A 21,716-nucleotide genomic window follows, 5' to 3' on the forward strand; every position below is an offset into this window, starting at 1 on the left:
AATAAAAGTGTTTAAAAAGTAATAATTAAAAGACAAAAAACAACCGAATGATTACTCAGTGATAGTGATACTAAACACCCAGTGAACAGTAGGACTCTATGTGTACTTTGTGAGCAGTTCAACACATTTGTCGCCTGTCATATATAATTTCTTCGGGGGGGGTACTGCCCACCCCAGCTCCTTCCATAGACACACCCCTAAACCAAGCATGAGTGAGCAGAGTGTCTTCCTTTTGCATACCTGCACGCATTTGCATGTATGCATCTATAACTTTCCTGGAGCCTATTCCTAGGTTTGGTTTAAAACCTTGGTCAGATTTCTCACACTGACCTGAAACTGGTTGGACAAGAGCCGTGCATACAAACATCGATTTCACAAAACTATATGGTAAGACATTACTTTAGACAAAAACATTCTAGCCTTTTATAAATGTAAGTCCAGCTATTGATAAGTAAATATTATTTTATAAAGTAGATCTTATTTTCTCTTTGATAGCTTTTCTTCTCTTTTTGTTGTTTCCATCAAATTGTATCTGAATGTAATTATTTTATGATACGTTTATTGCATTATTGCCGTTTCATGTAGGATAAGTTGCTCCACCAAACTGCTGGAACAAATCAAAATGGTGTTGAAATATCTGAATCTATTAAATAGGGCTTTGCACTTTGACTGAATCAACCCTAAATAGTTCATCTTGATTTTTACACATTTTCATTTTTCAATGGGCATTCCAGGTGATATCAAACAAACTGCAGTTGTGTTGTTTTGATGAATAATAATGGAAAAGCTTGATCTGCCCGACTGGATGTCCCAGCTGCCTACTGAGCTCCATTCAGTTCTCCTATGGGACCTCGCCATACCTGGTGAGTACAGGTTTCCTCAGCAGATAGTGGCTTTCAACATCGTCTTGAGACACAAACAACTAGTTGTGTTCAGCCCTTAACTACCATGGCATTCTGAAGTTAATGCTGCATCTTGTGTCCTAAGGCAATTTTGTGGGAGAGAGATTTTGCATTTTTCTTCTTCCTGCATATAATACAAATAGGGATTATAGGTACTGCATGTATAATTGGAAATGAATGAATGATCATTTGTTATATAATGCAAGGAAGAAATAGGCTACATTTTTGTTTGCTTGTTTGTTTGTTTGTTTGTTTGATAGTTTGTTTGTCAAACATATCTGTAGCCTACATGCTTTACATTTCCAGGAAGTCATCACACCATGACCTACTGTCTGGATGGCTCGTCGGATTTGGAGCCCAATGCATCCGAATTGCTGAAGATCCTGAAAAAAGTCTTCGGTCATTTTGTCGAAGACATTGTCGAGAGGTGGGCCACAACACAGGTACAGAATTACTTCAGTACAGATTTACCTAGGTGTAGTCCACAACTCTAATCCTTTTCTTTTTCAGCCAAATTCAGCTAACTGCTCCTATTGGTGCTCCAACTGTTCAGTGTGTGCTCTCAAACAAAGCTATTCACACATAGAGCCCTAATTTAATGTAAATCGCTCATCGACTCATCAATGTGTGTGGTTAAGGTCTTGCCCCTGGTGTCACATTAGCAAACTGATTTTGTCCAATTATTAAATTAGCTTTGGTTTATACTTTTCAAATTAGGGCCCACAGTCTTCTTACTTAACAAACCTATAGATTTATAGACTGTATAGTCACTGAGGACTGAATCAATTCTAACCAACACATTTCTTCAGGAGAACAAAAGTGTGAGCTGTGACTTGATGTAGTGCGTTCAGTGGTGCTTCAAGTTAACGTTTTTGTGTGTGTGTTTGTAGATGTGTGACACTGTTCTTGTTGTTTTCTAGGAACTAAATATCATTCAGCAGCTGGATGCAGGTGTTCGGTATTTTGATTTGAGAATTGCTTGTAAGCCAAATGATGTCACTCACATCTTGTACTTTGCCCATGCACTCTACACTACAGTTACTGTGGAGGTAAGGGTCTTAACAAACACACACACTTTGTTGCCTTGTTCTTTCAAACTGAGACAAATATAATGTCGTGAACCACTCAATACGGAAGAGTGAACTAGTTAAGGAGAATCTGTGCATTGAACTGTCTGTTTATCACCTGATGAGTTCAGTGTCCAGTTGTGTCTGATTGAGTTAGTCTCCCTAAAATAATGAATGAAAAATCTATCAGGATTTGTCAGCATCTTGTTGAAACCTGGCTAACTTCAGACAGTGAAGCTGTTCTTGCTGAAACCTGTCCCCCAGGGTAAACAAGGGGCTGGAATTGCCACCATTCTCTCAAACAAATATACTTGCACTAGAGCCAATTTTGGCAATTTTGCTTCCTTTGAGTATATCGCCCTCACTCTGACTTAAAAAGATCCTGTAGAAAAGCTGAGAGAACATGGAGAAAAACTAAGTTACAGGTTCACCGTGCCATTTTAAAAGAAAAAATATCAAATTATAATAGAGCTATTTGGAATGAGAGAATGATCCACTTCTCTAAGGTAATTGCTGAAAATAGTGGAAACTATAGGATGTTGTTATCCACCATTGACAGGCTACTGCATCAAACACCTTTTGACACACTCAGTCAGGCAGTCAGGCATCCTCTCTAAGATGCAAAGAATTTGCAGACTTCTTCAAAAAAAGTAGTTTCTTTAAGGGAGGCTATTGGTAACATAATGTAATAACTTATAGTACAGCCTCCCTACATACCTCCCTCAATGTAAACAGTATCCTTGTAAACAATTCCAATCAGGTTTTAGATCAAAACACAGCACAGAAACGGCCCTAGTAAAAATAATCAATGATCTCAGACTGGCCACTGACTTAAACAAAGTCTCAATCCTTATTCTTCTAGATTTGAGCGCGGCATTCGACACCATTGATCATAACATTCTAATTCACCGCCCTGCGAAGGTCTCTCTGACAATGTTTTAAACTGGTTTCAAACCTACATAACTGGCAGATATTTAGTTAGTCTAGGAGATCATGTGTCTGTAAAACATGACTTGCCTTTCGGTGTGGCCCAGGGGATCTGCCTTGGTCCCCTGCTCTTTTCCCTATACTTTCGTTAGGAAACATCATAAGTCAGCATAATGTAAACTTTCACAGCTATGCAGATGAATCCCAATTATATATTTCTGTGGAGTCAAGCCAGATGGCCTTTGCTCCCTTATCACATGCTTAACCTCCATTAATCAGTGGATGAGAAAAAACAAATTTAAACTAAATGATGACAAAAGGTACTTTTGGTTGGACCAAAATCAAAGCGAGACAATTGTTCTTAGTAAGCTTGGGAACCTGGCACACCAGGTCAAACCAAAAGTAGCAAGCCTAGGTGTCATCTTAGATGGGGGCAGCTGTGGCCTACTGGATAGCACTTCGGACTTGTAACCCCAACCAGTAGGAACGGCTGAAGTTCCCTTGAGCAAGGCACCTAACCCCTCACTGCTCCCCGAACGCCGCTGTTGATGCAGGCAGCTCACTGCACCGGGATTAGTGTGTGCTTCACTTCACTGTGTGCTGAGTGTGTTTCACTAATTCACAGATTGGGATAAATGCAGACCAAATTTCCCTCACAGGATCAAAAGAGTATATATACTTATACTTATACTTATACTTATACTCAGTGATGCCAGTAACGCGTTACTTAGTAACGCGTTAGTCTATTTTTACCACTTTTTCAGTAACGAGTAATCTAACGCGCTACTATTTACAAACCAGTAATCAGATTAAAGTTACTTATCTAAGTTACTGTGCGTTACTATTTTTGTCATGATCCTTAATAAAAAGATATATTCTTTGCTTTCTTCTTGTCTTGGGTATTAATGTCATGTAGAGGCTATGCTCACGTTTTCAGCATGAGGACAATTCACGTGCAGCGACACAAACGTAAACAACGAGAGAGAGAGATGCACATTTCATCAGTCATTACTTTGAGTTTGTGTCAGTTAAACATGACAACATTAAGGTACATTGTACATTCTGTGCTGGCGACAAAGTGCTGTCTAGCTAGACATCCCAAGTCTCCCGAAGTTTTGTGAGTCTCCCACATATTGATAGCGGCTTCCTGACGCCCGCAAATTACATAAAATCTCCCGGAACCTAGAGCGAACAAGAGCACGCAAGCCAGACCGGACTTCAAATCAAAGATTCTAGAATCTTTGCTTCAAATCGCGTGTGCATAGCTTAATGCGCACACAACGGAGAGGGAGAGAGAGAGGAGTGGTGCGTTTGTGCCTGAAGCGCATCCAAGACAGAGAGCATCCTGGTCTGTTTTGCTAAATCAACCAATCCGTTTTCAGTGTAAGAGCTTATATCTCTTTTCTCCCAAACATAATTAATCAGTTCAGTCAGTGTATCTAGGAACAGAAGCGTCATGGCAGCGTCAGTGCCCCTCAAAAAGGAAGATTTAAGACCCATTTCACACCAGACTACACAAAAGTGTACCCAATTGTCTCAAAAGATTAGCATTGCTCACGGTGGGTTAAATGATTGCAAAAGACTTGTTGAGGTGAGTTTAACAAGTGTAATTTCATTTGCATATTATTCAGGCCTATAGGCTACAAGATGGCTAGTTGCCAAGGCTACATGAAAAAAAATCTACATATTTTACTATAACAGTTTCTATCAATAGGCCTTCCTTATTTGGTGTACTTAGACATTATTGAACAAACATCTGAATTTCAGTATCTAAGTAGGTTAGGTTGGGATGTCTGCTATACATTGCTGTTAAAATGCACTTCCAGTATATTGAGTATTGACAAAACCGTTATCATTTTTATGTTGAGGCGTTGGGGGTGTTGTCGGCAGCTGCTGAAAGTAACTAATAAAGTAACTTGTAATCTAACTTAGTTACTTTTAAAATCAAGTAATCAGTAAAGTAACTAAGTTACTTTTTAAAGGAGTAATCAGTAATCAGTAATCAGATTACTTTTTCAAGGTAACTGTGGCAACACTGCTTATACTTATACTTATACTTATATAGATGCAGAGTTAAGCTTGAAGCCCCATATCAGTAAAGTTACTCAGACAGCCTATTTCCACCTGAGAAACATTGCAAAACTGCGGAAAAACTAATCCATGCCTTTATCACTAGCAGGTTAGACTACTGCAACACACTTTTTACTAATCTCCCCCAAAAAACGGAACTGGAAAGTTTTCAGACCCTTTCAAGTTTTCCACATTTTGTTATGTTTTCAGTCATTTCAGTCATTTATTTTTTAGAAATGTATAAAACACTCCAACCACCTCATCACCTCATTCGAATGTAACTCAGCAACCATAAGATGACATCAGAAAGATGTGCAGTGGTCTTTTACATTTTTCCAGACCTGTATTACATATATTACATATATGACATACTGTAAGACATACAGTATGTCAGAAAAATGTATGCGCTCCATATTCAGGGCAGGCTTATACAGATATGTATTTACCTTGGATTCTCATGCTCCCATAGGAAACCTTCAACAAAGTTCATCAGTGGTTGGCAGGCCACCCAAAGGAGGTTATCATTCTCGCCTGCTCAACATTCGATGGTGTGGATGTCAGTGATCATCAGAGTTTCATTGCCCAACTGATCCAGCTCTTTGGGAAGAAACTCTGCCCTAAAATGGTTTATGCATTTCATTTGACATTTTCCTGCAATAATAATAAGTAAATCACATTTTAAGTGAATTCTTTTGTATACTTGCATTGCTGCTGTAGCATACTGTAGGTCTATTTATGGTTGAGGAAAAGATTGTTTTGCGAGGACATTCCTGTTAGAAACATGTGATGCCAGTTGCCTAATACACACAAGAGTACATTCTTAAAATGAATGTGTTCCTATTTGAATGTGTCCCTATTTGGACACAGAGATGTGTTAAAAAAAACAACGCAAGTTGTGTTGTTTTCAATGCAAGCAAGTTGTGTTATTTTCAACACATATTGTGTTATTTTCAACACATATTGTGTAACAAATAAATAAAGAGAACAACACAAACTGTGTTGTCCCTATCTGGACACAGAGATGTGTTAAAAAAAAGAACACAAGTGTGTTTTTTCAACACATTCGTTTTAAGAGTGTTTCTTATGCTTATATCTGCTTGTTTCCTCCAGGCGAGCCTCTCTCTTCAGCACTGCTGGGATAATGGATATCAAGTGATCCTTTCCTACGCCCATTCAGCAGCTTCTGGCCACCAGGAGCTGTGGCCAGAGATTGACTACTGGTGGTCTGACCAAGACAGGACATCAGCAAGTAAGGTTATACAATACTTGGATGACCGCTTGAAGGGAAAAGGACAAGATGGCAAGTCTATTATTATTATTATTATTATTATTATTATTATTGTTGTTGTTATTGTTTGCTACCTATTGTTGTGTGTAGAATTGAAAGTTAATTTCTGTTTGCCTGTTTGTCTGTCTGTTTACCTGACTGCTGGATCCTAGATACCTTCTTCGTGTCAGGTCTGAACCTCACTCCAAATTCAGACTATGTGGCGGCAAACCTATTGTCATCCATAAAGGAAATGACTCTTGCTGCTTATCCAGAGTTACTAGCCTGGGTCAAAAGGCAACACTGTGGTCAAGGCAAAGGATGCATCAACATTATCACTGCTGATTTTGTGGGTGTTAATCAATTTGTCCAGCTTGTCATTGAGATCAATCGGAAAAAATGATCAAGTCATTTCATTCATTCACTTAAGCAGGAAAGATAAAAGAATTTAAAAACCTGATAAGAGACACTTCTAAAAGGGAATAGGGAACAGGGAGGGTACTGTTCCGGAGGGTACTGTTCCGTCCTGTACCTTTCATTCCATATATTAATGACTTGTCAGACATATGCCCTGATGTACAGTAGGTCTCCAGATGTATGCTGATGATACAGATGTGCTGTATGCATCTGGTAATATACATACAATTTTGTTGTAGACAAACTAAATACAAAAATGTCTAGCCTACTTGGCTTGAATCAACACTAAACACCTAGTGTTTAAACACTAAACAACAATTCTGTTTTTCCATTAATAAATCAGCTGCAACACAACCCTTGAATGTAGGTGAGCTCATCGAAGTGTCAGAGGTAAAGTATGTATAATTCTGGATATCACCAAATCATGGTAATTCCGCAACAATCTTGTACTCATGCCTCCTCTGTGTTTAACCATTTGCATTGTATCTTTCTTTTCTTTCCTTTGTTCTTTTATACTTCTTTAAAGTATACTTTATTGCTATCTATCTCTTTTACTGCATAGTCATAAAAGCCCTTCTAGGGACAAGTGTTGTAAATTGGAATAGCTAGAAACACCATGATAACTTTCATCAAAGAGTTGTTTTCTGTTTGTCTATGCATACTGTATCATGAAATTCCATTCATGGGGAGCCATACAATACATTAATTTATGCCACCTAATTAAACATGAAAAAGCAAAAAACAAAGCATTGTAATTGCAGGTATATTTGTCTGAAATGTTCAAAACTGAAATGTTTTACACGTACACGCATGCACACACACATATATACAAAAGCAAACATGCACACACTTATAAACAAAAATTGCAGAGTAGGGGATGGAGAAGGAGATGGAGACAAAGCTGAATTTTTTTTTAAGGATTATGACACCCTCTGAATGCATGCCAAGTTTTGTGGAATTCCATTCATACAATAAATTAATATATGTGGACATTTAATAACTGTACACTACGCACGCACACACACACAATCATAAACACATGCAAACACACACATGCAGGCGCACACACACACACACACACACACAGGGCTATATTTTGACAGTTTAAAATGCATGGTCACTAGCGAAAAGTTTAAACAAATTGTCAAATTGTTTGTCCAGTTCACATTGGGTGTGGTTTAGTTATGAAACGTTATCAAAAGTCCAGCGCAAGAAGGTGGGCCTTATGTTTCTTAATCAGTCATGGGTGTGTTTTGGGCCTAACATCCTTTAAACCAATGAGAGTGACATCAGTCATTCCCTTTAACAGCAAGCAGAGTGACTTCAAACAGTGCATCGGTATTTTGATGGTCACTGGCACCGGCGCATTTGAAAGAATCTGCTTGCACGCGAGACCATATGGAACAGCTATTCCACTAACCATGCTTTACTAAAACCTAGCACAGACACACATACACACACACACACAGGTATGCACACAATCACACACACACATGCATGCACACACACATAAACACACACACACACATAAACATGCACACACATACACCAGTAGACATGCATGTGCATGCACATGCACACACACACGAACGCATAGACTCACACACACAGGTACGCACACAATCACACTCGCACACACAAAGACACACGCACACACATACACACATAGTAGACATGCACACACACACAGGCACAGACTCACACGCATGCACACACGCACGCACACACACACAAACACGTACACGCATGCACACACACATATATACAAAAGCAAACATGCACACACTTATAAACAAAAATTGCAGAGTAGGGGATGGAGAAGGAGATGGAGACAAATTGACAAGCGTAATTTATTTTTGTGGAGAGAATGTGCAGGACTGAGTGACGGTCATGTTATACCGCTTTGCGGTACATCTAGTTTTACTTGTTTCTCCTTACATTCTAAGTCAGTCTACTTTGTAAAAATCTTGTTCTTGCTTCCTTCACTGTGGTGACCCGTAAATCAGTCAGTGTGGGTTGGTTGAGCCTGATAGGAAGTTATAACTGTTCACGAGACCTTTTACCAAACAACATCTCACAGAGCCACAGAAGTGACTAGCAATGCTCAGTAATCTACTTGAGCGATTCTATTTATGTATTGATTTAAAATATTTTCTTCAAAACCTTTTATTTTAAATCCTATACCACATCTATCCCTGGGATATAATTTGACAGATGTCATACTGACTGAGGAGTCATACTGTGGTCAGCCTTGAACAGGAAACACCTAAAACTGTGTGTGATACTGAGGTCATTCCAGGACTTGAGTGTTTGCATGAGTATCCACAAAATGTAGGCTACCCTGTGTTAACATTGGAATAAAGCTGATAAAGCAGGCTTTGAGAAGAAAAAAGACATCTTATCACCAACCCAGTGGTAAAGATTAAATATGAGTTATGGGTGTAATAAAGCATTATATTGACTAACCATATTGATGTGTTTCAAATCTCAGTAAACTATCTAAACAGCCAGTGTGGCCTATATATCAGAATATTTGAGTGATCCAGGTATGTCCATTTGTTGTTGCTTCTGATGTTGTAGCCTAACTGACTGCACTGCCTGTAACTGTAGGCTACCTTAGTCTACCTCAGTCTAAAACAGGGGTCTCAAACTCAAATGAGCTGGGGGCCAATTCTGCCAACGTCATCTGATTGGAGGGCCGGCTATTTCTGAAAATGCGATGTTCTTTTTTTCAAATACCACAATGCAAACAGAAAGTGCAAGTGTTTTTATCTAGTTTTAGACACCTGTGCTAGCAACCTTAGCTTATAAATAAAATAATGATAAAATAAATATTAATACAAATTATAAAACAAATGAAAAGCATAAAAACAGGTATGTGTTGGATTTTTATATCAAAATTTCAAAAGGCCATGGCTTGAAAGTGGTCAGAGATAAAGTCCTACTGTAAATGTAAAAATCTTTGAGTTAAACAAAAGTTTATGAAGGGGGTACATTTACCCATCTAATTTGGCACTGGATGGCAAGCACCTGAAATTATGCACCTTTCAATAAATACTGGATGAACATATTTGAGCAGGTTTACTTTCCTTTTTTCATATTGCCCACATAACAAATTAACAGGAAAACACCTAAGATGTATACCAACACCTAAGATGTATATGGTTTCTAAACCACAAGGCCTACAATAAAGTATTCTGGTCAAATCAGTTCCTATCGCGGGTAATCTGAGTACCCAGAAGTTCGCATCATATTGCGGGTGACTTTGTAGTTTTGAGCCCTATTTCTACTAGCCCTGCTGTCTGTACCACGTCCATTACGGACACTATCATCAAGATTACCACTGCAACCTCCAAGCTATGTTGGGCAGAGGGTCGAAATAAGCATGGTATAGTGGACACCGTCGTATACACGCAGACGCACCTCCATTCAATAGACGATCGATCATAATCTCCAAAAGGATATTCTCCTTCAGATTTAGAATAGGTGAATAACATAGCCTACCTAAGACTTCATCACACGTAAACGTTTTTCAACATTTGGTGTAGGCCTATTTCTGCTTCAATTTCTGCAACACTATGGCCTGCATCGCTTCCGCGTCATTACAAATGCACGTCTTTGTTTCTCGCGTGTAATATTTCCTGAAAACTTTGCGCAGCGATTTTGGGTTTGAATGAAGCTCTGGATGTCTAGCACATAGTGGAGCAGAGTACAAAGAGATTTGTCACCGTACTTGGAACTATCGTCTATTTTAATCAGTATCGTTGTTTGTCACAATTAAAAAGTCTCAAGGGCCGGAACAGAACAGAACAGGATTACATTATTATTTTGACATACGTCGCGGGCCGGAATTAGGCCGGACGCGGGCCGGATTTGGCCCGCGGGCCGGGTGTTTGAGACCCCTGGTCTAAAAGAACCATACAGCAGTGCAGCCTATTATTTTGTCCTCAAAAGGTTTTTCAGGTGGAAAAATATTCACCAAGAACGGAGAAAGCAGTATTCTAGACATAGCCTAAACTATAAAGTTTAAAGTTTTTGTAAGGCTCATTTAAGCCTACGTGTATTTTAGCTTGAATAAATCCATGTGACCAGTTTGCGGATCCCACACCGGTTCACTGAACTCGGATTTTACAATTTCACACAGTCCCTAACTTTCCACGTCAAATTTTCAGATGAGTTGTCAGCACAACGAATGTCACGAGAATGTCTTGCTTTTACTCGTGTTCGCCTACAGCTTTCCGGTTGCGGGAGGCGTTACTCCGCTAGGCTATAATATAACTCGAATGTCGCCTAAATGTGTATGGAGTTGCACATGGAGTCCAGGTAGGTTTGGCCGAGATAGGAACAATCGTGTCTTAACAGCGAGATGCCACGGAAAACAAAGAGCGTTGTCTTCCGTGGGCTCTTCACTTCACCACAAAAGCTAAACACCAAGACCTAAACTGGTTTTGTTTGTATGCCATACAAATATTTAATACAGTGCATTTCACTGTGCTTTCGCTGTCACCAGACAGTGGTAGGCGTACAGTAGGCTAGCCTCCTGTGACCGGGGACCTCCTCCAGGGGCGTTTGCAAAAAAGTTTGCGGACTGTAAAAGATTTACGATAGGCTTATGATACAAATGCCATTTGTTTAAAGGTTTAACCAATAACGCTGTCTGCCATCAATTATATTTTAGGTATTGTCCTAATGAACTGAATACATGGAGAGGGGCTCGAACATGACGGACGAGACGGATTGTGCGGACTGGATGTCACATCTTCCAGATAAACTCTGGAGGGTACCACTATGGAACCTCGCCATCCCAGGTGAGTCTTAGTGCTCTGAAAACATATGACCATTTTATAATAAAAAAAATTCATAAAGTGCTTAGTTTATGAACTGTGATCATTTTTATGACTTCCATCCTTTTCTTTATGAATACCTTCAGCATGATTATTTAATGCAATACATTCATTTTAACATGTTTGTGGACAATTGACATCTGTATTTAATTTCAGGTAGTCACGACACAATGACCTATCATCTGGATGACCGTTCGCCCATTGTACAGTCTGCATCCTGCTTTTTGAGAATGCTAGACCATTGTTTCCCCTGTTTCACGCGCCCTTATGTGAAGAGGTGGGCCACAACCCAGGTATGTCTCTGAGTAAGGTGAATGTGTAGGTCATCTTCATTCTGAATGACAGCACTGTAAATTCAATATATTACATGTTGCTGTACAGTATCTACACACGAAGAGTGGGCTTCATCATAACCTCTCACAACAATCTCACAAAACTAACCATCCTATTGACATGTGACAGGCTTTTATTTTCATTGTGCTATCATTGTACTACATAAACATTGCACATAGACCTAGTTATTATCATACATACTATTGTAGTTGACTGTGTCATTGTAGATATTTGTGTGCAAAGCCAGCATATGAACAAACAGGAAAGCCGGGTGACTAGAGGTTCCCTCTAATGTGAATCTGTAGACATGGGACATTTCAGATCAGCTTGACGCGGGGATTCGGTTCCTGGATCTGAGGGTCGCTCATAAGAGACAAGATGACAACGATCATTTCTATTTCGCCCATGGAATCTACTCTAAGCAGACTGTGAAGGTCAGGACAGACGCCCCTTCTTAACAAACAACATAACATATGTAATCAGTAGCAATAGCGTTCATTCTTTCCCTCTTCACAAATCTGTCATAGTGATGCACACTTTTAACTTATTTTATTTTATAGTAGGCCTAAACACTTTTGCATGCTTTGGTACCCATTATATTGTAATAATGTGTTTCTATATCCCATCAGTCATGAAATAACTCATGTTTTGTCTTCCTCTATATCCCATCATTTCTCCCTCCCTTTTTTGGCCTCAACAGGACACCGTCACAAATGTGGCACAATGGCTACAGAAGCATCCTAAGGAGCTGGTGATCATTGCATGTTCAGCATTCGATGGCATGAATAAAGAAGAACACCTGGAACTTATTTACTTCCTGAGAGGACTATTTGAGAAAAAACTGTGCCCCAAGACAGTGAGTTAGTCTGAATCAATATCCTTTGCTTACCAGGGACACAGACATGGTTCTTTGTTATTTACAGGGTTCCCATGGATCCTTGAAGTCCTTGAAAGTTTGTGAATTAGAGTTTGTGTTTTGAAAATAGACATAAATAGACTTAAGTAATTGAAAATGCCTGCATTTATATAATTTGTGGTAGAAAGGATATTGGGTCCTTGAATTGGAGAAAATTGGCCTGGAAGGTTTTTGAAAAGTCCTCAAATTTGCAGCATTATATTCAACAGCCAAATCTTTCAATGCATACTAAGATTCAACCTGTATTAAACTCATTGAATTTTAGTATGAAAGTGTCTATCAGCGTTATTCTACTCTTTGACGATTAGTAGATATTGGTTTGAATGGCCATAACCCTGGCTGCCAACAAGACAGCAGTTGTCAGTATAACAACAAATCCGATCACCGCACTGACTGTTTCTGTAATAGGGAACGTCAGAAATGACATCTTAATACAAAACCACAGATCAGGTTATCTGGCTGAGGCAAATTATCGCACACGAGCAAGAGAAAAGACTGAGTGTACTTTGAACGTGTGTTTTTGCAAACATACAGTACTTCCTCCGGTATGACTGGGCTCACCTTGAACTGTTTACTGTTAATTGTCACACTAAGTGTCTTCATATGTCACATGACAAAAACCATAATTACTCAACTTAGTTTCACTTACTTTGGCCCCACTATATTAACATCTGTTAATTACAGGAAACCCCCTCCCTCAGTCTGTGCTGGGAATGTGGCTATCAGGTGATCCTCTCGTATGACAACCCAGTTGCAGAAAAATACACTGGCTTCTGGCCGAAGATTGATTACTGGTGGGCCAATACGCCTGACCCAAAGGATCTCATCTTATTTCTTGAGGGGCAGAAAGAAAGTGGAAGGCCAAAAGGTTTGGGATATTTTTACATAGATATGTTTTGAAAATATTCTGTGGAAGAATACATACATATATTATCTATACCCTTTTGCCATGTTTTATTATTATTGTTGTTTTATTGCAGAGTTATTTTTTGTGGCTGGAATGAACCTCACAGAAGATGTACAATATGTCATGCAGCATCCTTGCCAAACTATGAGGAGTATGACTTTGAAAGCCTATAACTTTTTACTTGACTGGGTCAAGAAGCAGCATCCGGGTCCAAGTAAAAGAAGTCTTAACATCATCTGTGCAGATTTTGTGGGAGACAATGAATTTGTTCATATTGTGATTGCACTTAACAAACAAATTCTCTGTTGATCTGCATTGGTTTGATCTGCTCCAAATGCATTCATATCAGTGAGCATATGCACACCTGTTTGCACAACTGTTTCCAAGTCTCAGAGCTGTCTGTTATTGCAAAACGCTATTGATATTTGAGGCTCCCCTGTCCTCCATGCTCACAAAGGAGAATAGGTGGGCTTCATGACTTGGTCCAAACCACTTTGTATTTTCTATTTACAAAACCAGGACTGTGTAGAAGCGTCTGCTCAATCTCAATCTTATTAAGTCATGTTTCGAAATGTGTTTTTAGGCTGTCATGTATTGTCTGGTTAATATTGCAGGCTACGTATTTAAACTGTTCGAACTTTATTGACGTCCCTACAGTTCAGTGTTTCTTCTTCCGGCTTCTCAGGTTTTCCGTGTTTTTGCGAGTGTATTCAAAGATAGTATCATTGTTGCAGCCTATTCTTATTTGAAGTGAAGAGACATTCTGGGTCAGCTTCTCTATGTAGGTATTAAATCACCACAACAACCTACAGTTTGCGAGTTTTTGGAAGACAGGCTAATGTCTCGTGCAAATTGCCTTTAGCCTACGTGATGTAATAAGGCAAGCCACTTTTTTTTAACGTTATCGAGAAAACAACGCCATCTAGGGGAAGATGAACTGCAGAACGTCTTGCAGAGAAGTTGCAGTTGTAACGTGTAAGCAGTTCTGTCCAAAATTTCAGTTTACATACTGCCTATCAGTTATATATTATCACAGCTGAACACAGTAATGTATTTATGGTGTTAAATCTGGCCTTTATTTGTGTTTCAACATGTGAAAGGGTGTCTAAGTTTAGGTGCCTCCTCTCTTTTCACACACTAAGGTGCTTAACACTCTACTTAAGTGATTATCTTGTCCAGTGCTTCCACACACCACCTATTTGTTTTGGTGTTCCCGCATGTGGTAAATAAACATACCCATATACATCCAAAAACAGGTATATCAATCATGGTTGTCATTTTAGTCTTTTTGAATAATTTTGTAAGCTCTTTTTTTGAAAAAAAAATAAATTAAATAAATTAAAAAAACAAAGCATCTTTATTCTCTAACTTATTTGTCTGTAGGCTATGTTGTACTGTTGCCAGAAGGGAAGTGGAATTATGAGCTGAAAAATATTTAATGTGCATCTCACATGATATAATAGGCTAATTAGCCTACACAGTCATGGATATAAAGCATTTGAGATAAGAGATTAGAAGTCATTTCACCGCTGGTTTTCTCTCTCTCTCTCTCTGTCTTTCTCTCTTTCCCTCTCGTCCTCCTCCTACCCCTATCGCTTAAACAGATTACCGCAGATTCACTGTTGCTGTTCGAGGCCTGCACTGCTGACTGCTTCAGAGCGCATCTGAATTGGCTTAGAGCAACAGACCTACCAGATGGTTCTAGAGAGCCTAGGGGTGTCTAATTACCCAGTGCTTAATCAGCCTTCCCCCTGACCAGAAGCTGACAGGTAAACCCAGCGTCAGGACTTCTAGTCGGTCCCAGGTGCCTCTGGGGAGCCCTGCACTTTCTGGAACTTTCTGCCAAGAGGGAAATACCCCTGGAACACACTGGAGCAGCTAGTCTGTCAGAATGGATAAGAAGGAGGAGGAGGATGATAGCATCTTCACGACCTGGAGGCAGGGTTTTGATCAAGAGGTGGTGACCGAGGAGCCGGACGCGGAGAGAAAGTCCAGCTTGAATGTCCCCAGACCTCGTCGATCCATTGCCAACCGTCGAGCTTCACTGCCCTGTCCGGTAAGCTCTCTCTCTGTCTCTCTCTCTCTCTCTCTCTCTCTCTCTCTCTCTCTCTCTCTCTCTCTCTCTCTCTCTCTCTCTCTCTCTCTCTCTCTCTCTCTCTCTTTGTGTTCATGACATACACACCAGAGAGTCCTTGTAGGTGCACATACAGAACAATTACTTCTTCATTTAAGTTTATGTAATGTGAGTGATGGTCTAAAATCTCTGGGTCAGGTAACATGAATTTCTAGCGTCTATGCTTGTGACGTGTTCAGTATCAGTCAAGGGCTTACTGCCATAAGATTGTCAGCTGAGAGATTCCACCTTCACCTCAATGTCAAACCTACATAGGCCTATCTATTTCTATCAGCTGGCCTCTTAGCTGTGACTGAAAATGCACCACATCAGTGAGAACCTTTTGTAATTGCAGAGAGAACTGTGACGATTCTAAGAATACCAGTGGTTATGTTCTTTCAGTTTGAAAAGGAGACTGTGAGTTGGATATACTCTAGGCCTATGTTCTCATGTTGAGATTTATTCGGCAACAAATACAGTTTGAGTTTAAGGAACGTTCACAGTCCTGCTCTTTTTTCATCATGGTGTTTTTCCTAGGTTTTTTCATACCTCTAAAATGAAATCCATGATTAGGAATCTGAATAAGTAAAACTTCTCACTGTGTCTAAGAACAACTGATATCGCCTTGTGTGCTGTGATCAGTATTGAATACTAGTTTAATACCATTGGAAGTCTTCAGCTCCATATATTCTGAATACTACATTATTTCCATTGTATACGGACAATTAGCAGGTACGACGTTACTTTTGTTGTTTCAGACACTGAAAAGCTTCATAGGCCTATGTAGTGCTCCTGAACCTAAACGTTTGTATAGCTTATGCATTGATTTATTGTGCACGGCCCACAGACAAAACAGGTTGTACACAAAAGTGTTGTTTCTGGCACAGCTTGACTTGGGCTGGGGAAAGGTGTTGTTGTTTGTTTGGTTTAATGTCAGGTTACCTCTGGCTACTGTCCATCAGGAGGAGGTCCATCTTAGTGAGGTGTATTTCAGGACAGTCCAGCTTTGTTACTGTTGGTTTACATTTACATTTATTCATTTGGCAGACACTTTTATCCAAAGCGGCTTACACATGTCAATTATATTACAAGGGCCCTTCTCCCCAGAGTAACTTGGGGTTAAGTGCCTTGCTCAAGGGCACAACGGCGGAAGCCAAGAATTGAACCCAGGCTACCGTATGCTAGCCCAGCTCCTCCTTAGCCACTATGCTACCACCACCTACTCTTGTTACTGTATTCTTCTACCTGTCTGTCTGTGCGTCCTGACCAGATGTGCGTCAGATTTTCAGACAAGGTAGAGGGTTGTCACATTTTGGTCCTTGATCAACATGATCACTTGGATCCGATTCAGAATAGGTGCTGAAATTTAGTTTCACTTTTTTAACACAAAACAGGGGTGGGGCCACCTCGTGTCTGTGCTGGTTTCTGATTGATGCAATGTTGTCATGTGAGACATTATTGAGATAACAGAATGTTTATTTAAGTCTAGGTTTAATGTCCATTAGTGTCCAGTGTGTGTAAAGAATAAGGATGTCTCATGCTGCACTCTTCAGATAAAGTGACCCAGAATTGCACCTCACTGATTTGACCAGTTAATCCATCTGACAACTCAACTGGCAAGTTGGAAATCTCAGTGGAGGTTTTCTCTTTCTCTCTCTCTCCTCTCGCTTTCTTTATGAAATCACAAATGAGGATTCAAAAGAGCATATTTTCCTGTTGCATTGCTATTTAATCAATATTACAATTCAGCAGCACTAATCAGCATAAGGTACTAATCTATATAAGATAAAACATACAAATTGGTCATGTGCAATGTGCAAATAGTAACAGTAACAAACCACCTATGACGATTCAACAATATTCAGCCGAGTGAGTAGATGTCAACATACTTGTCAACAAAGCTACGTGTAAACTAATTATAACTTGACCCCAACAGGCACAACCACAACTCTAAGCCAATTTGTATTTGTCAACATAACGTAATCAGGTTGCATGTACTGTAGACCCTTTATGGTGGTCCAAACAAAATACACACACACACACTGAAAATCACACTGTTAACAAATGTGACTGATGTGGGAGGTGGGTCACTAGTATTTTACATATTTTCCATTGCTAGGCGTCAATAGATATGGGTTGAGATTGAGTAAAATCTGAATATACAAAATGTATGCTTCCTGCTTTCCTTCTTTCTGTTTTAAAGTCTGAAAGGGTGGGCTGCAGCTCCCTAGAAATTACACTCCATTATTTTTTCAATAGCAAGCCGGAGGTCTAAAAGCACTATCCAAGCTTCAGAGGTGATTCATTAACTTTAATTATAATGTAAATAAAAAGTGAATCACTAATCCATTCAATCATGCATTCCTTCATGTTGAAATCTGTAATATTTGGTTGCAACACCGGCAAAGTAGCAATGGTATAGTTGCTACTCTGTAACTTTCATAATTATTGAAGTTAGTTTTTAGTCATATGTTTAGTCAAATTGCAGTATTCAATTGATGTGTTCTCTTGCTGTTCTTCTTTGTTCATTTCCTCATAGGCCACATTAAGCGCCATGCAGCTGCAACACCTGCACAACGCCACTATGGCCCCCAATCCTGCCAGCCACAGCACCAGGAAGGAGGGCGAGTTACGGCAGCACTACCGGGCATGCCACGCGGGCATCAACGGCGGTGACGTGTGCCCCAAGGCCAACAGCACCCCTGAGAGAGAGAGGCGGGCGCCTGCCATTCCCACAATCCCCGAGGTCACGGAGACACCAGAGAAGAAGACCCGGTTCAGGGGCAGAAACGTCATGTCTCTGGTGGGTTCTGGTCATGCTCTTTTTTTTCTTTCTTATTTTATGTTTAGTGTATGCTCTTTTAATTATGCTATTGCATGTACTTTGCTTTGTTTTATAGAATAGAATATAGAATAGAATATCTTTATTTGTCATCGTCACAGGTACAACGAAATTAAGTGCATTCCTTGTTCAGTGCAAAAGTAGCAATAAATAAGTAAAAAAGTCACTATGGACATAAAATGACATAAAAAAAGTGCATAAAAACTTTACACCCCACACATATCCCACCCATACACATCCACATTCATAAAATGTAAAACATAAAGCTATGCTTTGGTAGCACTGTTCAGTGAGATTATGGCTGTTGGGTAGAAACTGTTTCTTAGTCTATTTGTCCTGGTTTTTATGGATCTGTATCTCCTGCCTGATGGCAGTAGTTGAAACAGTTTGTGACCGGGGTGTGATGAGTCTTTCAGGATGGAATCGGCCTTTTTGAGGCAGCAGGAACGGTGCAGTTCATCCAGAGAGGGTAGAGTGCTGCCGATGATTTTCTGCGCTGCCTTAATGACCCCCTGGAGCCTCTCCCTCTGTGCCACAGTGCAGCTTGTAAACCAAGCACAGAGGCAATATAGCAAAATACTCTCAATTGAGCAGCGATAGAATGACACCAGCAGCTTTTGAGGGATGTTGTCCTTCCTGAGAACTCTCAGGAAGTAAAGTCTCTGCTGGGCCTTCTTCACTAGCCCAGTGGTGTTGATGCCCCAGGTCAGGTCCTCCATGATGTTGACTCCCAAGAAGCGGAAGTCTGTGACCCTCTCCACACAGTCCCCCTTTATCACCAGTGGCTGGTGTCTGTCTTTTTCTTCCTGTAATCCACAATGAGCTCCTTGGTCTTAGCTGTATTAAGGAGCAAGTTGTTGGCCTCACACCACCCCATCAAACGCTCCACCTCGTCTCTGTAGGCGGACTCATCCCCCTTGGAGATGAGTCCAACTACTGTGGTGTCATCTGCAAATTTGACCAAGGTGTTGCTGAGGTGAGCGGGGGTGCAGTCGTGGGTATAGAGGGTGTAAAGCAGGGGGCTCAGCACACAGCCCTGGGGTGAGCCAGTGCTGAGGCTAAGGGCGGTGGCGGTGTGGTGGCCTACTCGTACTCTCTGAGTGCGGTCTGTCAGAAAGTCCTTAATCCAAAGGCAGGTGGAGTGTGGTAGTCCGAGGCCTGATAGCTTGTCCACCAGTCTGTGGGGCAGGATGGTGTTAAAAGCTGAGCTAAAATCTATGAAGAGCAGCCGAACATAGCTCCCCTGCTGCTCCAGGTGGGACAAAGCAGCATGGAGCATTGTTTTAACAATGATCTAGCCTGTTTTTATTTACGGTATACTGTATGAAGCATATTTCATTGTGTCTGTGGATGAAATGTGCTATATAAATCAACTTGGCTTGCCTTAAATACGTGGTGACTGGCAGACACTTACTGTCTTACTGAGCCAAATAACTGTCACATAACTGATGTATTCTGTCTTTAAGTGCTATACCTAATGCTTTTTTATGGGACATGAAACTATGTAAATTGTAGTTCTTGCCTACACTAAATTTGTATATACCATCTTTCAACAGCATAATTTTGGGCTCAGTATATTCTAGCTGGATGACAATTTTGTTTCTTAAACCACTTTCTGACTCATTCTTTCTCGTTCTCTCTTGTTCTCTCTAGAGCGATGCGGACAGCATTTGCCTAATCTGTCATCATGATCTCCACAAAGGTGGGGGAGGGGTGAGGGAACTACACTGCACACACAGTTTTCACTCGGAGGTATGTGCCTGCCATCTCCTTCTATTTCTTATTGAAGGAATATTCCATTTTGTCCAATGAAAACACATTCAGTAAAGTGTAGGTATATTCCATTTAGTTCATCAAAACACATTCAGTAAAGTGTAGGTAATCTTAAAGCAAAACCAAATAACTTTTCCTCTGTCGCACGCACGCTATTTGCTTATCCAGCACCGGCTTTGCAAATAATGATGTCCATAGACAAGGTAGAATATGTTGCATGATTTTATGAAAGTACGATGTATTGCGACATCATGCAAGTCAAATTTGTAGTTTCTTATGTCTCATTCCATCGAACAGATCCGCTACCCGATCTGGCAAACTTACATAGTGCAGTTATAGCCGATAGAGGGCCGCGAAGCGAATGCAGAAGTGCCATTCACCCTGTTACGAGTTGATAAACCACTGAAACAATTTTGGAAACATTATTTTAAGGTACAAAAAACACTTTGGTGTTGCTTTAACAAAGCCGAAGAGGAAACACATTCTAAACGCCACCTGATGCAGTCTGCCAAGTATCATTCAATTAATCAATAAGACTGAGTAGGAAGAAGAATTTTTCTGTGTCCCCTCTACACGATTCAGTGTGTTCTCTAAAATCTTTACTCTGAGTGCGAGGACTAGTTGTTGCCATGTATATGTATACTGTTAACTATGTGTGTGTGTGTGTGTGTGTGTGTGTGTGTGTGTGTGTGTGTGTGTGTGATGTTTTTTGTGCAGTGTATAGAGGAATGGCTGTGGAGGAAGCAGGCCTGCCCCACCTGCCGCGTGCACGTGGCCATGCCCGAGCCTCTATACTGGACGTCCACTCGTGTCAAAGTGCCCTAACTACGACCCCCCCCCCCCCCCCATACACACACACACACACACAAACACACACACACACACACCCAGACCCCCACACACACACACACACACACACTTCACCAGCAACTTCACCAGCACATCCTGGATCAAAGGAAACCTAAACTGCAGAGACTCATTCCTGACAACTGTTCAGCAGAAAGGACAATAAACAGATTTTGTTCTGTTTTTTTGTTTTTTTTTGTAATTGTAATTTCCACCATAATTTTGGCTATAGGTTTTGTTTGTAGACTTGCAACAATTGGAAGTATTTCTATTTTGGACAGTCACTGAAGGAAAAAAATGCTCCTGTGTACATACATGTAAATATGATTGTATGTTAGTTGCCTGATATATGTCTTTTAAAAAGTAGTGTTGACAGAGGGAAGACATCAGGTATAATTTAGTGTGTAGGTTAGAGGTCAAATATTGCATTATTCCCTTTAATATCAATTGGAATGTTTATGCCACTGAAATGTGTTTGTATAGGGGAGTGTT

At 40.3% G+C, this 21,716-nt stretch overlaps 3 protein-coding genes across 3 annotated transcripts; all 3 read left to right on the plus strand.

Moving 5' to 3' along the window:
• The first annotated feature begins 550 nt into the window (after positions 1-550).
• Positions 551-10,916, plus strand: LOC143141798 (PI-PLC X domain-containing protein 1-like). The gene is made up of 6 exons (XM_076302504.1): positions 551-863; positions 1,209-1,345; positions 1,823-1,951; positions 5,436-5,591; positions 6,077-6,266; positions 10,885-10,916. The coding sequence occupies exons 1-6, from the start codon at positions 779-781 to the stop codon at positions 10,914-10,916; spliced, it is 729 nt and encodes a 242-aa protein (XP_076158619.1). The 5' UTR covers positions 551-778.
• Positions 10,704-14,972, plus strand: LOC143142459 (PI-PLC X domain-containing protein 1-like). The gene is made up of 7 exons (XM_076303358.1): positions 10,704-10,973; positions 11,329-11,458; positions 11,651-11,787; positions 12,133-12,261; positions 12,528-12,683; positions 13,428-13,611; positions 13,724-14,972. The coding sequence occupies exons 2-7, from the start codon at positions 11,353-11,355 to the stop codon at positions 13,957-13,959; spliced, it is 948 nt and encodes a 315-aa protein (XP_076159473.1). The 5' UTR covers positions 10,704-10,973; positions 11,329-11,352; the 3' UTR covers positions 13,960-14,972.
• An 11-nt stretch (positions 14,973-14,983) lies between these two features.
• LOC143142460 (uncharacterized) lies at positions 14,984-21,210 on the plus strand. The gene is made up of 4 exons (XM_076303359.1): positions 14,984-15,706; positions 18,303-18,566; positions 20,259-20,357; positions 21,096-21,210. Exons 1-4 carry the CDS (start codon positions 15,542-15,544, stop codon positions 21,201-21,203), a joined length of 636 nt encoding a protein of 211 aa, XP_076159474.1. The 5' UTR covers positions 14,984-15,541; the 3' UTR covers positions 21,204-21,210.
• The last annotated feature ends 506 nt before the right edge of the window (positions 21,211-21,716 follow it).

The sequence above is a fragment of the Alosa pseudoharengus genome, unplaced genomic scaffold, assembly GCF_046254945.1.
Source record: "Alosa pseudoharengus isolate Yale_2024_CS ecotype anadromous, Long Island Sound unplaced genomic scaffold, YU_APseudo_1.1 YU_APseudo_1.1_scf_24, whole genome shotgun sequence".
In the NCBI taxonomy this organism is placed as follows: domain Eukaryota; kingdom Metazoa; phylum Chordata; class Actinopteri; order Clupeiformes; family Clupeidae; genus Alosa; species Alosa pseudoharengus.